This window comes from Bufo gargarizans, chromosome 2 (genome assembly GCF_014858855.1).
Source record: "Bufo gargarizans isolate SCDJY-AF-19 chromosome 2, ASM1485885v1, whole genome shotgun sequence".
Taxonomy (NCBI): domain Eukaryota; kingdom Metazoa; phylum Chordata; class Amphibia; order Anura; family Bufonidae; genus Bufo; species Bufo gargarizans.
The window spans coordinates 328,828,871-328,845,503 of record NC_058081.1 but is presented as its reverse complement, the minus strand read 5'-3'; the positions used below and the strand labels follow the sequence as shown (position 1 = coordinate 328,845,503).

Sequence of the window (16,633 nt, the reverse complement as noted above, 5' to 3'; positions counted from 1 at the left end):
TTCTGCTGAATGGAATCAATGCCACTATAGGACAGCGTACACAGTAGCTTGAGGTGTTGTGTTCATGATCTTAAAGGGATTCTGTCACCAAGTTTTAGGCTATAGAGATACGGACATGCACGGCTAGATCGCCGCAAGCATGTCCGCAATATACCTGTCCTATAGGGCTGTGTGCTTTTATTTTCTTTAAAAAAGGATTTTAGAGATATGTAAATTAGTCTTGTAAGGTGACCAAGGGGCTGTACGAACCTTCCTGGTGCCAGCCACACCCGCCTGTGAAGGAGCCCAGCACCGCCTATGTCCTCCGAATCTCCTGTTTTCGTCATCAATAGATAGCCGTAATCTCGCGATGCGCGAGCTCGCACATGTGCAGTTCCTTCCCTGAGGCTGATGCCAGCACAGGGAAGGAACACTATACCGGCACTGCGCGAGCTCACCCATCGCGAGATTATGGGAATCTATCGGTGATGAAAGGAGAAGATTCGGAGGACATAGGCGTTGCTGGGCTCCTTCACAGCCGGGCATGGCTGTGCACCAGGAAGGTTCGTACAGCCCCTTGGACACCTACAAGACTCATTTACATATCTCTAAAATCCTTTTTTAAAGAAATTAAAACCACACAGCCCTATAGGACAGATATATTGCGGACATGCTAGCGACGATCTAGCCGTGCATGTCCGCAGCTCTATAGCCCAAAACTTGGTGAGAGAATCCCTTTAAAGGGGTATTCCAGTTTCATCAAATAACTGGCAGCCATTGTAAAATGAAAAGTTATACTATTTTCCAATATACATTCTTTATGGCTTTCAAAATCTCTGCTTGCAGTCATTTAGTAGGAACTTGCAAACAGAGGATAAAAATCTGCCCTGGTCATATGGTGGACAGACAGGAACGACAACACGACCTGATGTGTCATGGGCGCCTGGCTGCAAAGCCTGGCCTGTTACACAGTCAGTAAAGAGCGGAGGATGTGCAGCATTGCTTAGTCTATTTTCACATCTGCATTTGCCTTTTCGGCTATTGAGATCCGTTAGAGGATCTCAAAACCGGAGGAAAACACTTCAGTTTTTCCCCCATTGATTGTCAATAGGGACAAAACCGAACAAACCAGAAAGGAGTGCATAAGAATGTATTTTGTACCATTTTGTTGCGTTCCCATGCAAGCAGCGTTTTGGTGTGCGCCATGGGAAATTGAACATGCCAGATCCGGGATCGAAAACCATGTAAGTGAATGGTGCCGGATCCATTTTTTTGGACACGAAAAACCTGATCTGGCGCCCATTGACTTACAATAGTATTTGATCCCGGATCTGGCATATTCATTTTTGATATAATACAACTGGTTCCGTTCTGAACGGATGCAGCCGGTTGTATTATTCAAACTGATGCCTTTTCCTCCGGTTTTGAGATCCTCTGCCAGATATCAAGACCGGAAAGGAAAACGCAGATGTTTTAAGTAGCCTTATGCTGTATACACATCCTCCACAGTCCTATTCTTATTGGAAACTCAGCCCAGCTTCCCCCAGCTGTCGGATCAGAAAGAAGAATGAGAGAGAGGGCTCACAGCACGCTGGGGACAAGGAAGCCATTTGTACAATCCTGTCTGTGCCGTGCCCCCTCCGCCTCTATGTAATTCGTGCAGCTACATAGATGCAGGGGCGTAGCTAAAGGCATACCTCCCAACTTTTAAAGATTGCAAAGAGGGACAATATTTGCAGCATACGGTACATTGTGGCAATTTTTTTCATACTAGTCCACGCCTCAAACTCTGCCCAAACCAGAATTACTGAGTCCGTCAGAACTGCGGCAAATGGGGACCGAGCCCCTGGGGGAGTTTTATTCCTTGCACTTCAATAACCATTTAAATATTAGCACATAAATCATCAGATTATAGATACTGCTAGGTCCAAGTTGCACCAAATAATGAAGTTATAGTCTAATATACATATAGAAACCATATAGATAGTTTAGTAAGGAGCAATTTAGTAAATGTATTAATGCCCCAGGTCATAAAGAGAGACATTTAAGGATCAAAGAGAGACAGAGGGACTTGGGTCAAAAAGAGGGACACTTGGAAGGCATGGCTCAAGGCTCATGGGCCCTGGTGCAAGAGTTCAGCTTGGGCCCCCTTCCCTCAGTGCTTTGTGGCAAGGAGCAGGGAAGCACCCCCCCCGCCCCCCCCCCGCCATACCAAATTCTTGACCTAACCCTTTCCCTCCAGCCAGTGGTGTAAGTTGACCAGCATGCACTTTCTAGAATACTGGTGTCTTCTTGTGGTACAAGATTCACTATCCGTGCAGCTGCCGCGACGGGTCCAGACCCGTTCAACTTGAATGGGTTTGTAATCCGTCCACACTGCAAAAAAAATAGAACATGTTCTATTTTTTTGCATTGCGGAGGCACAGAGAGAAACCCAACAGAAGCCCTGTATTCAAGTGAAAGGGTCCGCATCCATGATGCGGTGAGCACACGGCCGGTGCCTGCTTTGAGCGAGCTGCAATAAGGCCACGGCCGTGTGCATGAGGCCTAAGTCCTAGCAGTAGGAAATCTGATAAAATAAAATAAAAATTGTGCTATACATGTAAATATCCCCAATGAAGCCAGTGATTGACTTCCCCGGACACCGGAAATTTCAGCTCTGGAGCAGCAGGGGATGTAACAGATGAGAATTGCTTATTTTTTTATTTTATGACATTTTCTACTTTTATATTAATTTATAAAAAAATCCCCTAAAAGTCTGATGCACACAGTGCACAAGTGTAAATGTGCCCATAATATTCATGTCCAGGAAAAGGGGGGCCAAACACAAGTTTGCTGTGGGGCCCAGCCTTTCCTAGTTACGCCTCTGGATATGCCATTACTTTAAGGGCTCATGCAAACGTATTTTTTGTCCGTGTCCATTGCATTTTCTTTTATTTATTTTTTGCGGCCTGTATGCGGAACTATTCATTTCAATGGGGCCAGAAAAAAATTAGAAATGACTCTGTGTGCATTCCGTATCCATGTCCGCAAGTCCGTTCCGCAACAAAATACAACATGTCCTATTCTTGTCCATTTTGTGGACAAGGACAGGCATTTTTACAATGGATCCGCAAAAAAATGCAGCTTAAAATTAGAATTTTTTTGAAAAGGTTCAATATTCTAGGCTCAAAGTGTCACTCTAGTCAGCTAATTATCCATACCCCCTGATAAAGGGGACCTCAAAATGGTGACTTTGGGGTTTTCATAAACTGTAAGCCATAATCCTCCAAATTATACCAAATAAAGGCTGGAAATATCTCGCTTTGCATGTAATGAGTCTCATATGTTAGTTTCACCTTTTAAGCTGCATTACTGAAATAAATGAAGTTTTGCACGATGTTCTAATTTTTGAGTTTCACCTGTATATATATATATATATATATATATATATACACACACATAAATACACACGAGCAGGATAATTAAATGAACAACCAGTTCAACCATGACTTTCTGTGCCAAATATAACATTGTGCAATCACTTTTTAGCTCCCAGGAATCTTACTTGCGAAGAAAACCTGTGGAGGATTCCAAGAAGCCTCTTCCCGGGGCGTAGACGTCAGTGCTGAACCTGTCTGCAGGGAGTGACTATCCAGGGCTGGTTTTCTCACAGTCCCTGCCCGCTCACTAAGTACACACATCTCCTGCCAGAAAAGTCAACTGCAACTTAAGAGAATGTACTGTGGTCTAAAATGGGTCTCAAAGCACGTTCTCCAACAGGGTGGACTGAAGGCTGGGTGTCCCAGTATACCATGCCTACATGCTGCAAAAAGGACAGGACTTAAGGGACAAATCTGGTGGCAAAGGAACTCATCTCAAAGTTGTTGGAGGATCAGGACACAACCAACCTGTTCTGTCGGACACTGCAAACACCTCAGCAGAGCTTACACTTCTGTGTGTCTGGAAGGCTATGACCAGGTATTCAACTCTTCAGTGCAAAACCCCCAAAGAGTATGGGGGCGGGCAGCCGAAAATATTGCGTGGTTTAAGCCATGGACTAAGATTGTGGACAACTCCAATCCTCCCCTCACAGAATGGTAAGTGCATTTTTACAAGCAAACACGTTTCTCTGTTTGCTGTAGACAGTTTTATAGATGCGTGCAGGTGCTATGGATCTGAAGGGGTTTCCGGGACCTAAACACTGATGGCCTATATTTAGAATTGGGACATCCTGGACCCTGACGATCAGCACAGTGACTCTTCCATAGGCCACTTTCACATGGTCAGTATTTGTAAGCTGAAACCAGGAGTACAACCTACAGAGAAAAAGTCTAAGCTGGATGCCCACGGCTGCACCGTGTTTTGTGGTCTGCAAATTGTGGATCCGCACAACATGGATGCCGCGTGTGTGTTCCGCAATTTACGGAACAGGCGGCCAATTATAGAAATGCTTATTCTTGTCCGCAAAATAGACAAGAATAGGACATATTTTTTTTGTGGGGCAATGGATGTGGACAGCACACAGAGTGCTGTCCGCATCTTTTGAGGCCCTGTTGCAGTGAATGGGTCCGCATCCAAGCCGCAAAAAATGCAGCTCAGATCCGGACCCAAACAACGTCCGCGTGCATGAGGCCTTATGGAAAGATTTGTGCTGCTTCTGTGTACTGGCTTCTCTCCTGGTTTTGAGTTACTTAGGCCTCACATGGCCATTGGGTGCAATTGCGGTCCCCAATGCAAAGGCAACATCTGTGCAGCGGGCCGGACCTATTCAACTTGAATGGGTCCGTGGTCAGTCCGCACTGCAAAAAAATATGACATGTCAACTTGAATGGGTCCGCATCCGTGATGCGGGGTGTACAAGGCCGGCAGCCGTGGATTGCCGTGTGCATGAGGCCAAATACTAGTGAAAAATGCTGATCAAATACTGACTGTGTGAAAGTGACCGTAAATTAGAAACTGCTGTAAATACATTGATAAGGGCTCATGCACACGGCCGTATGTATTTTGTGGTCCACAAAAAATATAGATGACGTCCGCGTGCATTCCGTATTTTGCGGAACGGAACAGCTGACCCCTAATAGAACAGTCCTATCCTTGTCCGTAATGTGGACAATAATAGGACATGTTCTATTTTTTTTGCGGAACGGAAATATGGACATATACGGAAACAGAACGCACACGGAGTAACAATTTTTATTTTTTTTGCAGACCCATTGAAATGAATGGTTCCCGATGCGGTCCGCAAAAAAAAAAAACAGACACGGAAAGGAAAAACGTTTGTGTGCATGAGCCCTTAGGCCTCATGCACACGACCGTTTTTAGGGTCCGCATCCGAGCCTCAGTTTTTGCGGCTCGGGTGCGGACCCATTCACTTTAATGGGGCTGCAAAAGAGGCGGACAGCACTCCGTGTGCTGTCCGCATCCGTTGCTCCATTCTGAGGCCCCGCCCCAAAAATATAGCATGTCCTATTCTTTGTTTTGCGGACAAGAATAGGCATTTCTACACGGGTGGCTTCCGTTTTTTTTGCCGATCCGTGGTCGTGTAAATGTAGCCTTAGACTCATGCACACGGCTGTACCCTGTTTTGTGGTCCACAATACATGGATACCATCCGTGTGCGTTCCGCATTTTGCAGAATGGAAAGTCCTGCCCTCTCCTTTCCTTGTCCGTAAATATGGACATGAATAGGGCATGTTTTATTTATTTTTTGCGGGTGCCGCGGAATGGACTCGGTATGCTGTCCACATCTGAAGTGTATGGGTCTGCATACGAACTGCAAAAAATGTAGATAAGATGTGGGGAAAAACAACGGTGTGAATAAGCCCTCAGTCTGAAAATGTCACAGGTTGTAAAAACATCAAGGCATTGATAAAATGGTGTTCTTTTTATATCATTACACCACAAAAACTGACCCCACTGTATAAACCCCTTCCTGCACTGGCGGCAGAATGTACTTCCCATACAGAGGCGTAAATGAATTGCTTGGCATGCCGCTGCCTGAGCCACCTGCATTCTACAGCTGACATTATGCTGCAATGGCCAGGATCAAAGAAAACTCAGATCCTGGTTGTTTAACCCCTTAGACACTGCAGTCAATATCAACAACAGGATCTATAAATGTTAGAGGACAGTGGGTATCATCATGTGTCACTCTGATTATGATCCTGGGATGCCGATAGGTTCACATGGCAGTCGGGGCCTACCATAGCCCTCAGGTCATGTATGGTATGTGAGTCAATAAGATTGTTAATGTTACACTGATAACAGTGCAATAGTGATGTATTGCCATGTGTTATGTAAACGATCAAAGGATCGCAAGTTCAAATCCAATAAAGGAACTATAAAAAGTTTAAAGACTTCTTCTATAAAATGTTTTATGACAAAAAAAACACTACATAATTTATGCAGTTGCGTGAACATCGTAAAGGAGTTGTCTGAGTTGGGGCTCATGCACACAAACATGTTTTTTTTTTTTCCGACAGAAACGGAAATGACTCGGTGTGCATCCCGTTACCATATGTCCATTCTGCAAAATAATAGAACATGTCCTATTATTTCCGCATTACGGACAAGGATAGGACAGTTCTATTAGGGGCCAGCTGTTCCGTTCTGCAAAATATGGAATGCACACGTCCGGTATCCGTGTTTTGCAGATCCGCAATTTGCAGACCTCTAAACATCCAACAGTTGTGTGCATGACCATTAGGTCGAGTTCACACTTCAGTTGTTTGGTCAGTTATTTCTATCAGTTTTAGGCCTCATGCACACGACCGTTGTGTGTTTTGCGGTCCGCAAAACACGGATGGCGTCCATGTGCGTTCTGCAAATTTGCAGAACAGCACGGACAGCCTTTAATATAACTGCCTATTCTTCTCCGCAAAGCGCGGACAAGAGTAGGACATGTTATATTTTTTTGTGAACCATGGAACGGAGCAACGGATGCGGACAGCACACGGAGTGCTGTCCGCATCTTTTGCGGCCCCATTGAAGTGAATGGGTCCGCTTTCGAGCCGCCAAAACTGCGGCTCAGATGCGGACCAAAACCACGGCCGTGTGCATGAGGCCTTAGGCTACATTCACACGAACGTGGTGTTTTGTTGATCCGCAAAACAAGGACAGCGGCAGGTGTGCATTCCGCAATTTGCGGACCGCAATGCCACAGCTATCATAGAAAATGCCCATTCTTGTCCGCAAGGTGCACGGCGTCATTGGTTGCTATGACGCCGTGCGCTTCATGCCAACGCTGCTGTACAGCAATACACTTGCATGATCTATACAAGTGTATTACTGTACAGTGACACGAAGCGCATGGCGTCATAGCAACCAATGACGCCGTGCACTCAGCAGCACTCGCATAAAGTAGAACTGGCTTAGTTGCCTATAGCAACCAATCAGATTCCATTCCTTTCATTTTTTACAGCTCCTTGAAAATGAAAGGTGGAATCTGATTGGTTGTGATGGGCAGTTCTTCTTTACACCAGTTTGCTAAATGACCCCATATGTGACCAAATACTGACCCCCGTGGTACCCCACTAGTGACAGTGACCCAATCTGAGTGTGTACCTTTAATAACCACCCTCTGTTTTCTATCATTGAGCCAGTTACTTCTCCCAGTCCGAGCATTCTCATTTTATATACTAACCCCAGTGGTCAGACCCCTGCTGATCAGGCACAAATCCCCTATCCTTTGGATATCTTTTGGATAAGGCAGGGGTCAGCAACCTCCGGCACTCCAGCTGTGGTAAAACTACATCGCCCAGCGTGCACACTTGCTTGGCTGTTCTCTAAACTCCCACACAAGTGGAAGGAGCATGCTGGGAGTTGTAGTTTCACAACAGATGGAGTGCCGAAGGTTGCTGATCCCTGGGATAGGGGATAAGTGTTTATGGTGGGCAATTCTTCTAACGTGGCCCTGATTACAGACTTGCATACCACATATATGACATTTCTATGTGTGGTCATTAATAGGGATAACATAAGCGTGCAGCAATTTTCAGTGAAGCTGCAATTTATTTATATTTGTAGAGGCAGTGATAATGAATGTTTTTGGTCGATTACATAGTGTGCCCGGGATACGAATAGAATGGGGCCTACACTGACAGCATAGAGATGGCAGCCAGGCAGGGAACTATATCCGTCTCCACAGTTCAGTAAATAGAAGACGGGGAGCGCTTCCAACACACGAAATGGACCATTTCAGAGACCTTTTTCTAATAGAAATGTACAAATTCAGTAACGAATGTATAATACAAAACTGTTCATTATCACTGCTCCTACTCATTACAGAAAAAGAAAACTGAAGGGCAGTTACACTTTAATGGCTACCACTGCCTGAGGTGTGCATCCAGTACTCAGCGGTTTTCTCATAGTTAGAGCTCGTGCACACAAACGTATTTTCTTTCCTTGTCCAATCAGTTGTTTTTTTTGCGGACCATATGCAGAACCCTTCAGTTCAATGGGTCCACAAAAAATGGAAGTTACTCTGTGTACATTCAGTTTCTGTATGTCCGTTCCTCAAAATAAATAGAACATGTCCAATTATTGTCTGCGTTACGGACAAGGATAGGACTGTTCTGTTAAGGGCCAGCTGTTCCGTTCTGCAAAATACGGAATGCAAAGGGACGTCATCCGTATTTTTTCAGTTTTTCATATGGCTGTGTGTATGAGCCCTAACCATTAGGTCTCTAAAGGCCCATTTACATGCTATTGAGCAGACGATTATCGGGAAGGATGTATTCTTTCCTAACAACCGCTTGCTCGTCAGTGAAGGAGACTGCTAAGATCGCTAATGCCATTGCTCGTCCTCATACAGAATCATTGTTTGCCGGCAGCAGATGCTGTTTGATGGCTTGATCTGCTTCCAGCTCGTGTTGAGCGCGAATATTCGAATTGCGAATTTTTTTCTCGAATATCGCAATTTCGAGATTTCGCAAATATTTAGAATATCGTTCTATATATTCGCGAAATCGAATATTCGTTTTCTTTATTTTTTTTTAATTATTATATTTTTTTTCTTTCCCACTTCCCTAAAGTTGTTCTTACCTGTTCCTTGATTTCCTGGCTTCCTGGCTGCTCCAGTCAGTGGCGTTTTCAACTTACTGCTATATTCCATATTAGCTAAATTACAATCTAATCTATATGTGTATTTTACGAAATTTCGCAAAAGTCGAAATTGCGATGCGAGTAATATAACACGAAATAATCGCATGAAGATTTCAACTTACCACTGCTATATTCCATATTCTAGCCTAATAATATAGCTGTGCTAAGTTGAAATCTTCATGCTATTATTTCGTGTTATATTACTCGCATCGCAATTTCGACTTTTGCAAATGTTCTTAATATTGCTCTAACTTCGTCTTTTAGAATATTCGTAATATTCTGAAAGACGAAGTTAGAGCAATATTACGAATATTCTAAAAGACAAAGTTAGAGCAATATTACGAAATTTCGTAAAATACACATAAATTGTATTTAAGCTAATATACTGCTATAGTAATATTTTTTAATAGTGTACATATTTTACAAAACTTAAGTTCAGAAGAGGCAAAAAAAAATTTGAGGAAAAAAATGGGATTATAGCACTATATTAGCTAAATTACAATCTATATGTGTATTTTACGAAATTTCGTAATATTGCTCTAACTTCTTCTTTTAGAATATTCGTAATATTCTAAGAGACGAAGTTAGAGCAATATCACGAAATTTCGTAAAATACACATATTAGCCTAGCCATAGTCAATTAGCATAGGAACGTTGCCTTATACTATCAAGATAAATAATCGCAATACGCGAAAAATAAATCGCATATTATTCGCGATAATGGGAATAATTATGAATATTCGATTTCGACGAATATAACACGAATATTCATTCGAATATTCGCGAAATATCGCGAAATCGAATATGGCACCTCCCGCTCATCACTACTTCCAGCAAATGATGATTTAGGTGACCGCATGAATGATCCGATTACCCGATTACCTTTACTCCGCCTGTTAGTGATAATCTGCTCGATGTTTGGCCAATGTAAAGGGGCCTTCAGATTATGGCGACAGTAGGGTTGCCACCCATCCGGGATTGACCCGGACAGTCCGGGTTTGTAATCCTGTGCCCGGGTACAAGCCTTTCTTAGACCCGGGCACAGGATTATTCTATTATATTCATTGAAACTGCAGACAGTCAGTGTGGAGTCCGTCCGATCGCATATTTTAGCTGCTGCTGCCTGAGTGCACTGCACTGTCACTAGTGACTCACTCACTGTGGCGGCGGCGGCCGGGTGATGATCAGCTGAGCGGAGCGCTCCCTCCCCCAGTCCCCCGCCTCCAGTCTACAATCACTACAGTGATGCGGCTGCCAGGCAGGCAGTGCAGCCGCAGCGGCTCACTCACTGTTTAGTAGTCTCCAGTCCAGTCTCCTCGCTCCGCCTCGCTCCTCCCCTGCCTCCCAGTCCCTCCCTCCTTCTCTCTGATAAGGAACCAAGTCAAGTCCACAGGAAGTGACATCAGAGAGAGAGGCAGGGAGGGAGATTTGAAATCATTCTTCCAGCAGCTCCAGGCTCCAGCAGCCTGCCCAACTAGTGCCCAGCCCAGACTGTGCCCACTGTGCCCTGCTAGTTTTTCAACCTGACCAAGACTGAGTCTGACACTGACACCAGATAATCACTTACTTTACTTCTAAAAAGGTATGCATATAAAACATTTGAAGCATGTTTGTAACAGTGTTTAAACAGCCTCAGGTTTCTGAATCTGTCAATCAGAAAAAACATTGTTATGTAGCTGACTGACATTAGCGATGGGCTAATGTCAGCAGTACATAACAGTGTGTTTTATAACTCCTTGCCCGCCGCTGTTCTCTTAAAATAAAGACTATAATATAAGACTAAACGACTAAAAAGACTAAACTATATAATATGCTAATGAGCCTCTAGGTGCTATGAGGGCATTGCTGCAGCACCTAGAGGCTCCGTCCATTCACCTTTTGGCAGTGGCACGCCCATGTTTAGTTGATTGACGTCCGAGTTCTCCTCTTCATCCCGTAAATCCCGCGCCTGCATCGAATACTAAACAGTACGGCGCAGGCGTGGGATCAGGGGCGTAACAATTGCGGTGCGACAGCGATCAGGGGTGGAGGCGGGACATGGGCGTGGCTGGAGGTGGGACATGGGTGGGGCCTGGAAAGGGGCCCTCCCTCCCTTCTGTTCGGGTTTGGCTTGAAGAAAAGGTGGCAACCCTAGGCGACAGTCAGGTTTCTTGAGGCAGTTTTGGAAGCCAAAAGTCAATTAAAAAAAGAGGAAATATAGTATCCTCTAGTTTCCCTCCTTTTTATGACACCCATCCGATTTTGGCTTTCACAACTGCATGACGAAACCTGACCACGTAGCCGTACCCTTAGGTCCTTAGTAGAATGCCCAATGTTCGCACAGGAAGAGAGCTGATTTGCTCCCTCATTCAGTTCTATCACTGATTACACAGGGAGATGGGCTGCAGGTAATTGAGCAACTTTCATCCTGATGAAAGATGGAAATCGGGTTATAAATGAGCATTTGCACATTTATCAGCTGATTAGCACAGGTATATGGTTCCTGTGAACACTTGTTCCCAATAATATGCCTGAATATCGTTTGGTCCTAACAGTTGCTGGAAAGTAACATACAGTATAATTATCTTTGTAGGTGAGAGGCTGATACGAGATAAGTACAGAATGTATGTCCTTCTTACTTGAACTTGCAAAATAAATATTTAAGATGTTGTAACTGATTTTGCTTTGAAGAAAATAGGCCAAAGGTGTCCTGCCCCTGTGCTTGTCCCACTCTCGGCCTGTATCTGAAAAACAGCTTTTACAGCTATATAGCACAGTAAAGTGCCATATTATATTGTAGGCTTTCACGACCAGCTAAATTGGTTGTGTGATAAGAGATGCTTGTGTAACATGGCTGCAAATAGTTTACTAGTAAGTAAGGCCTGTATGACACCAACAGATTATCTGACAGATTTTCAGACCAATCATTGGCCAGATGGTGTATTACACCCACAGATAGTGTTGAGCGAACTTGTGTTTTTAAGTTCGGCATCTAAAGTTCGGGTTCAGGTTATCGAAGAATCGCTTTATGGATTCTAAATTCTGTTATGGTCCGTGGTAGCGGAATCCATAACGCGATTCTTCGATAATACGAACTTTAGACACTGAATTTAAAACACAAGTTCGCTCAACACTACCCACAGATCTTTTGTTATAGGCACCAACTATTGGTCTGATTAGACAGATATGGTCAGATAATCTGTTCGTCTAATATAGGCCTAACCCATGCAAAACATTGAATGGAACTACAACAATGCAAAGATATTGTGCTATCGATTTTAAATATATTGTACTTCTAGGGATAGTATTTAAAATGCACCAAATGTATCAAACAACTTGGGACATTTAATATATTTGGTTCATAAGGGTGCTAACACGCGGCAGGTTTTGTTGATGGGGAACCAAACGGCAGCCAACCAGCCAAATACCCACTGGATCCCATCATAGTCAATGGGGTAAACGTCAGTTTCCAGCTATGCTGGTTCGGCCTCATGCACACGACCGTTGTGTGTTTTGCGGTCCGCAAATTGCGGATCCACAAAACAGGGATGGCGTCCATGTGCGTTCCGGGGGGGGGGGGGGGGAAGAGTCATGAGAGAGATGTCTGTGCATGTGCTGGCACTGCTGGAGAAATGTGCCATGGGGCCGCCCTGGTTCTGTCACATCTCTCTCATGACTCTGAGTCATTCGCCCCCACCCCCATGCACATTTATCCAGTTCAAACAGAACCAGGGCGGCCCCATGGCACATTTCTCCAGCAGTGCCAGCACATGCACAGACATCTCAGATTCATGAGAGAGATGTCTGGGCATGTGCTGGGACTGCTGGAGAAATGTGCCATGGGGCTGATGCCACCCTGGTTCTGTTTGGACTGGAGAAATGTGCATTGGGGGGAAGCCTTATTGTTTTTTGCCCCAGGGCCCAATTTCACCTAGCAAAGCTGGAGAGGGCGTGTACATCTCATATCACCCATATTTCCTCCCACTATTAGAAACCTCCTCTTTCAAAACGTCGGAACATGCTGCGTCACAACAGGAAGTGACAAGGGTAGTGGAAGTTCTCCGGTAGGGAAAAAATTTGGCTCTTAAAAGAAATTTCAATCACGGTTTTGTTTATATTTGGCTCAGTTGACTAAAAAGTTTGCCCACCACTGGTCTAGGGGATTGGTCTAACATGTACTATATTTCTCTACACTGTGCACAGCTATTCAGGAGTGTGGTACTGGAGTGGCTGACCAACACTTCTTCATGAGGGAATTAATTAGCCAATAAATTGCGCAGTGTGCAACATGCAAGCCAAGACACCTTTCGAAATCTAAAAAATTCTTGTTCAGAGAACAAAGATTTGATAAAAGGGGTTTTCTGGGAAAAGATATTGATGGCCTATTCTCAGGATCCTCAATATCAATATCAAGTATCAGCTGTGAAAGAGGCCCAGCGCTCTGTGTGCCTCTTCTTAGTCCAGTGATGTCACCATGCATCTGTCATGTGGCCTAGTTGCACCTCAGCCCCATTCAAGTAAATAGGGGTTGAGCTGCAATACCAAGCACTTCCACTATACCATGTACGGGTCATCATTATCTTTTCCAGATAACCCCTTTAATGTGGCAGCCAGCTAGAGAATCATTCTTTTAATTAAAATCACACCAGGTACCTTGTTTAAAACACTAATACAGTGTTCCTCAACTCCAGTCCTCAGGGCCCACCTGCCGGTCATGTTATTAGAATTTCCTTAGTATTGGGCAGCTGATATAATTAGTGTCCATCCATCAGGATTTACCACAGGTATTCATTCTGTGGGATACTTCTAAACCCTGAGGACTGGAGTTGGGGAACCCTGCACTAATAAATGTGCCTCAATGATTTATGAAGAGGCCTATTAAAACCTGTACAAAGAGCAGTCAAAGAGTATAAATAGTAAATGGCAGTGAGTTCAGATTTGGCTGTATTCACACACACACTGGCCCAGATTTATCACAGGGGTTCAGGCTGGATGATAAATCTGGTGCAGGGACAGACACTTTTCTCTGACTATTCCAACTATAGGGTTGGTTTACTTTAAGACATAACTTGAAAGGGGTTGTCCAGGTTCAGAGCTGAACCTGGACATACCCACATTTGCACCCAGGCAGGCCCTGTGTTTTGAGAATTGTAGCATTTCAGGCTCTAAAGATCTCCTTTGCCCTGAGCTGGATCGCGCAGGGCAAGGGCTTTTTAGTTTATAATAACACACTGCTGGGTGGAGGCTTCTGCCTAGCGGTGTTCCCAGTGACTTCACTGACTTGAAGAGGGAATTGGCTAATTGATCGGTCCCTTCAACTCTTACTTTACCTGCCTCTTTTCTCCCTTCCCATAAATAAACACACAACACTACTGCTTGGATTTAATCGGCCACAGCAGCCGTTTATTAAATAAATACATAACATAATTAACATAAATTAACCAATGACGAGGGAGGTCCTAGAAGCCCCAATAGCCTCATAAACACCGGGAAAAACCCTGCGACTCCATCTTGCCCCCAGCCGTTGAACCCAGCTCGGAGGCAGCAACTGATGGACGCCTAGTTCGTTAATCCCAGCTCCTCCATGAGAGTCCAGCCCCTCCTGCGGGGCCCCCCCATCCTCAGATACCACCATCTTTTTCCACTTCAAGGACCTCCCCCGCCTCCAAGAACGCGCAGATTGACTTCCTCAAACCTGCGCGTCCCTCCACATCCATAACGCTAGTTCCACTCCATTCTGTATCCCCAATGACCACAAATCCGTCCCCACCGCGTTCAGATGCACCCCATCCATTCACCAAAATGCACCAACTCCCTTCTCCAACTCTTCATGCCGCACCGCCACAGCCCCATTCCTTGCCATAAATCGTCCCACCGCCCTATTCACCTTAATCCGGGCCTTATTAATGCTCTCCACGGACTGTGCCTCCCTCCACGACTTACGCGGCACAATGTCCGACCAAACCGTAACCACCCCAGGGAACAACGCCCAGATCCTCAGCAAGTCAAATTTCACATCCCGTATCAATTCCCGAAATGGGCGCCTCCCCAAGTCATTTCCACATGGAGCACCAACACATCCGGGGCCCGATCCAACCGCGCAAACCTCTGTACCTCCCGCAACACACCCCCCCAAAGCATCCCTCTAACCCCTAACCACCTCACCGTAGCAACCTCAGCAGTCAACCACAGCTGTCGACCATTCGGCCTCACATCCGCCCTGAGCGCCCCCCAAAAAACGTAGGAATGTCCTAAAATCCACACCAAAGCCGCCGGCAAACCTGCAAACAAACAAAAACACAATTAACACAAACCCACACCCACTGCGCCCCAACTACAAAAAACCCAGCCTAACATAAGACCTAAATCGTACCGACTCCCAACGCCCGATCCTCATAATGACCTCATCACTGACCCCCCAATCTGGCCGCCTCAGTCACAGCACCAATCCTAAATGAGTGTCCGGAATACTCCGTCTCCCGAACCCCCAATGCCCTCAAACATTTCCGAAAAACAGCCATGAATTGAAATCTGGACAAAAACGAACCATCCTCATGGCGGAAAAACGGCAATGAATCCCGCACAACACCCAAACGATAACTCCCCACACACCTAACCGGGCACATGCCACACCCCGGAACAGGAAACAACGTAAACCGCTGCCCTCTGCCTTCCTGGTCAGTTTTTGACCTACGAATCCGAACCACAATCTGGTCCTCGCCCCACTCCACATCCTCGCTCGCCAACCCCCTGCCCGGTTGACACTAACGCTCACCAATTCCCCCAACCTGAACGCCCCAAAAAACGCTAAAGCAAACGCCGCCTTAAACAACCCCAACTCCCATCCAGAACTACAGACCACGCTCAGCTTCTCGCCCAACTGCATCAACAAATCAAAAGACACCGGCCTCCTCCAATCAGCCACTTTACCCTCCCCCCTACGCCAACCTCTTAAAACCTGTCGTACTAAGAACCCCTTTGTCAAATCAACCACTCCCCGCAGCCTGAAACCAAACGCCACCCCCGCAACAAAACGATTCACCCTAGACACCGACCAACCCTCACTTTTCAAATGCCCAACAACATCACCATCTTAACACACCCATCCTCCCCACCGGCTCCCCAGCCACCGATCCACTCCTCCCAGATGTCCCACGCCTTACCATACTCCCTCCACGTACCCGGGCTCAGCGAATCCCTAAGCAACCCCATCACCTCTCCTCCAAGATCCCCCACAGCCATGACGGGCACTCCAGACCCTCCAACTCCGCTTCTGGCGCAAGAAGCCGGAACCGCTCCCACTGTGAACGAGAAAGAGAATCCGCCACAGAATTAGACACACCAGCGACCTGCTCCGCCACCAACCACACATTCAATAACAAGCACCGCAATACTAAAAACTGCAAAAGCCGCACCACTGGAGGAGAAGATGCAGACAAACTGTTGATAGCCTGAACTACCCCCAAGTTATCGCAATGAAAACGCACCTTCTTATTTTCAAACTTTCCCCCCCACAACACAACCGCCATGACAATGGGAAACAACTCTAACAAAGCAACATTCTTCACCCAACCCCGCACCACCCAAGACT

At 45.5% G+C, this 16,633-nt stretch overlaps 1 protein-coding gene across 1 annotated transcript in view; it reads left to right on the top strand.

Annotated features, from left to right (window-relative positions):
* Nucleotides 1-16,633, top strand: part of ACSS3 (acyl-CoA synthetase short chain family member 3) — a 124,207-nt gene that overhangs the window by 5,286 nt on the left and 102,288 nt on the right. The window contains exon 3 of the mRNA XM_044280551.1: nt 3,511-4,058. Within this exon, the coding sequence (XP_044136486.1) occupies nt 3,697-4,058 (362 nt within the window). The 5' untranslated portion in view covers nt 3,511-3,696. The remainder of the gene's footprint in view (nt 1-3,510; nt 4,059-16,633) is intronic.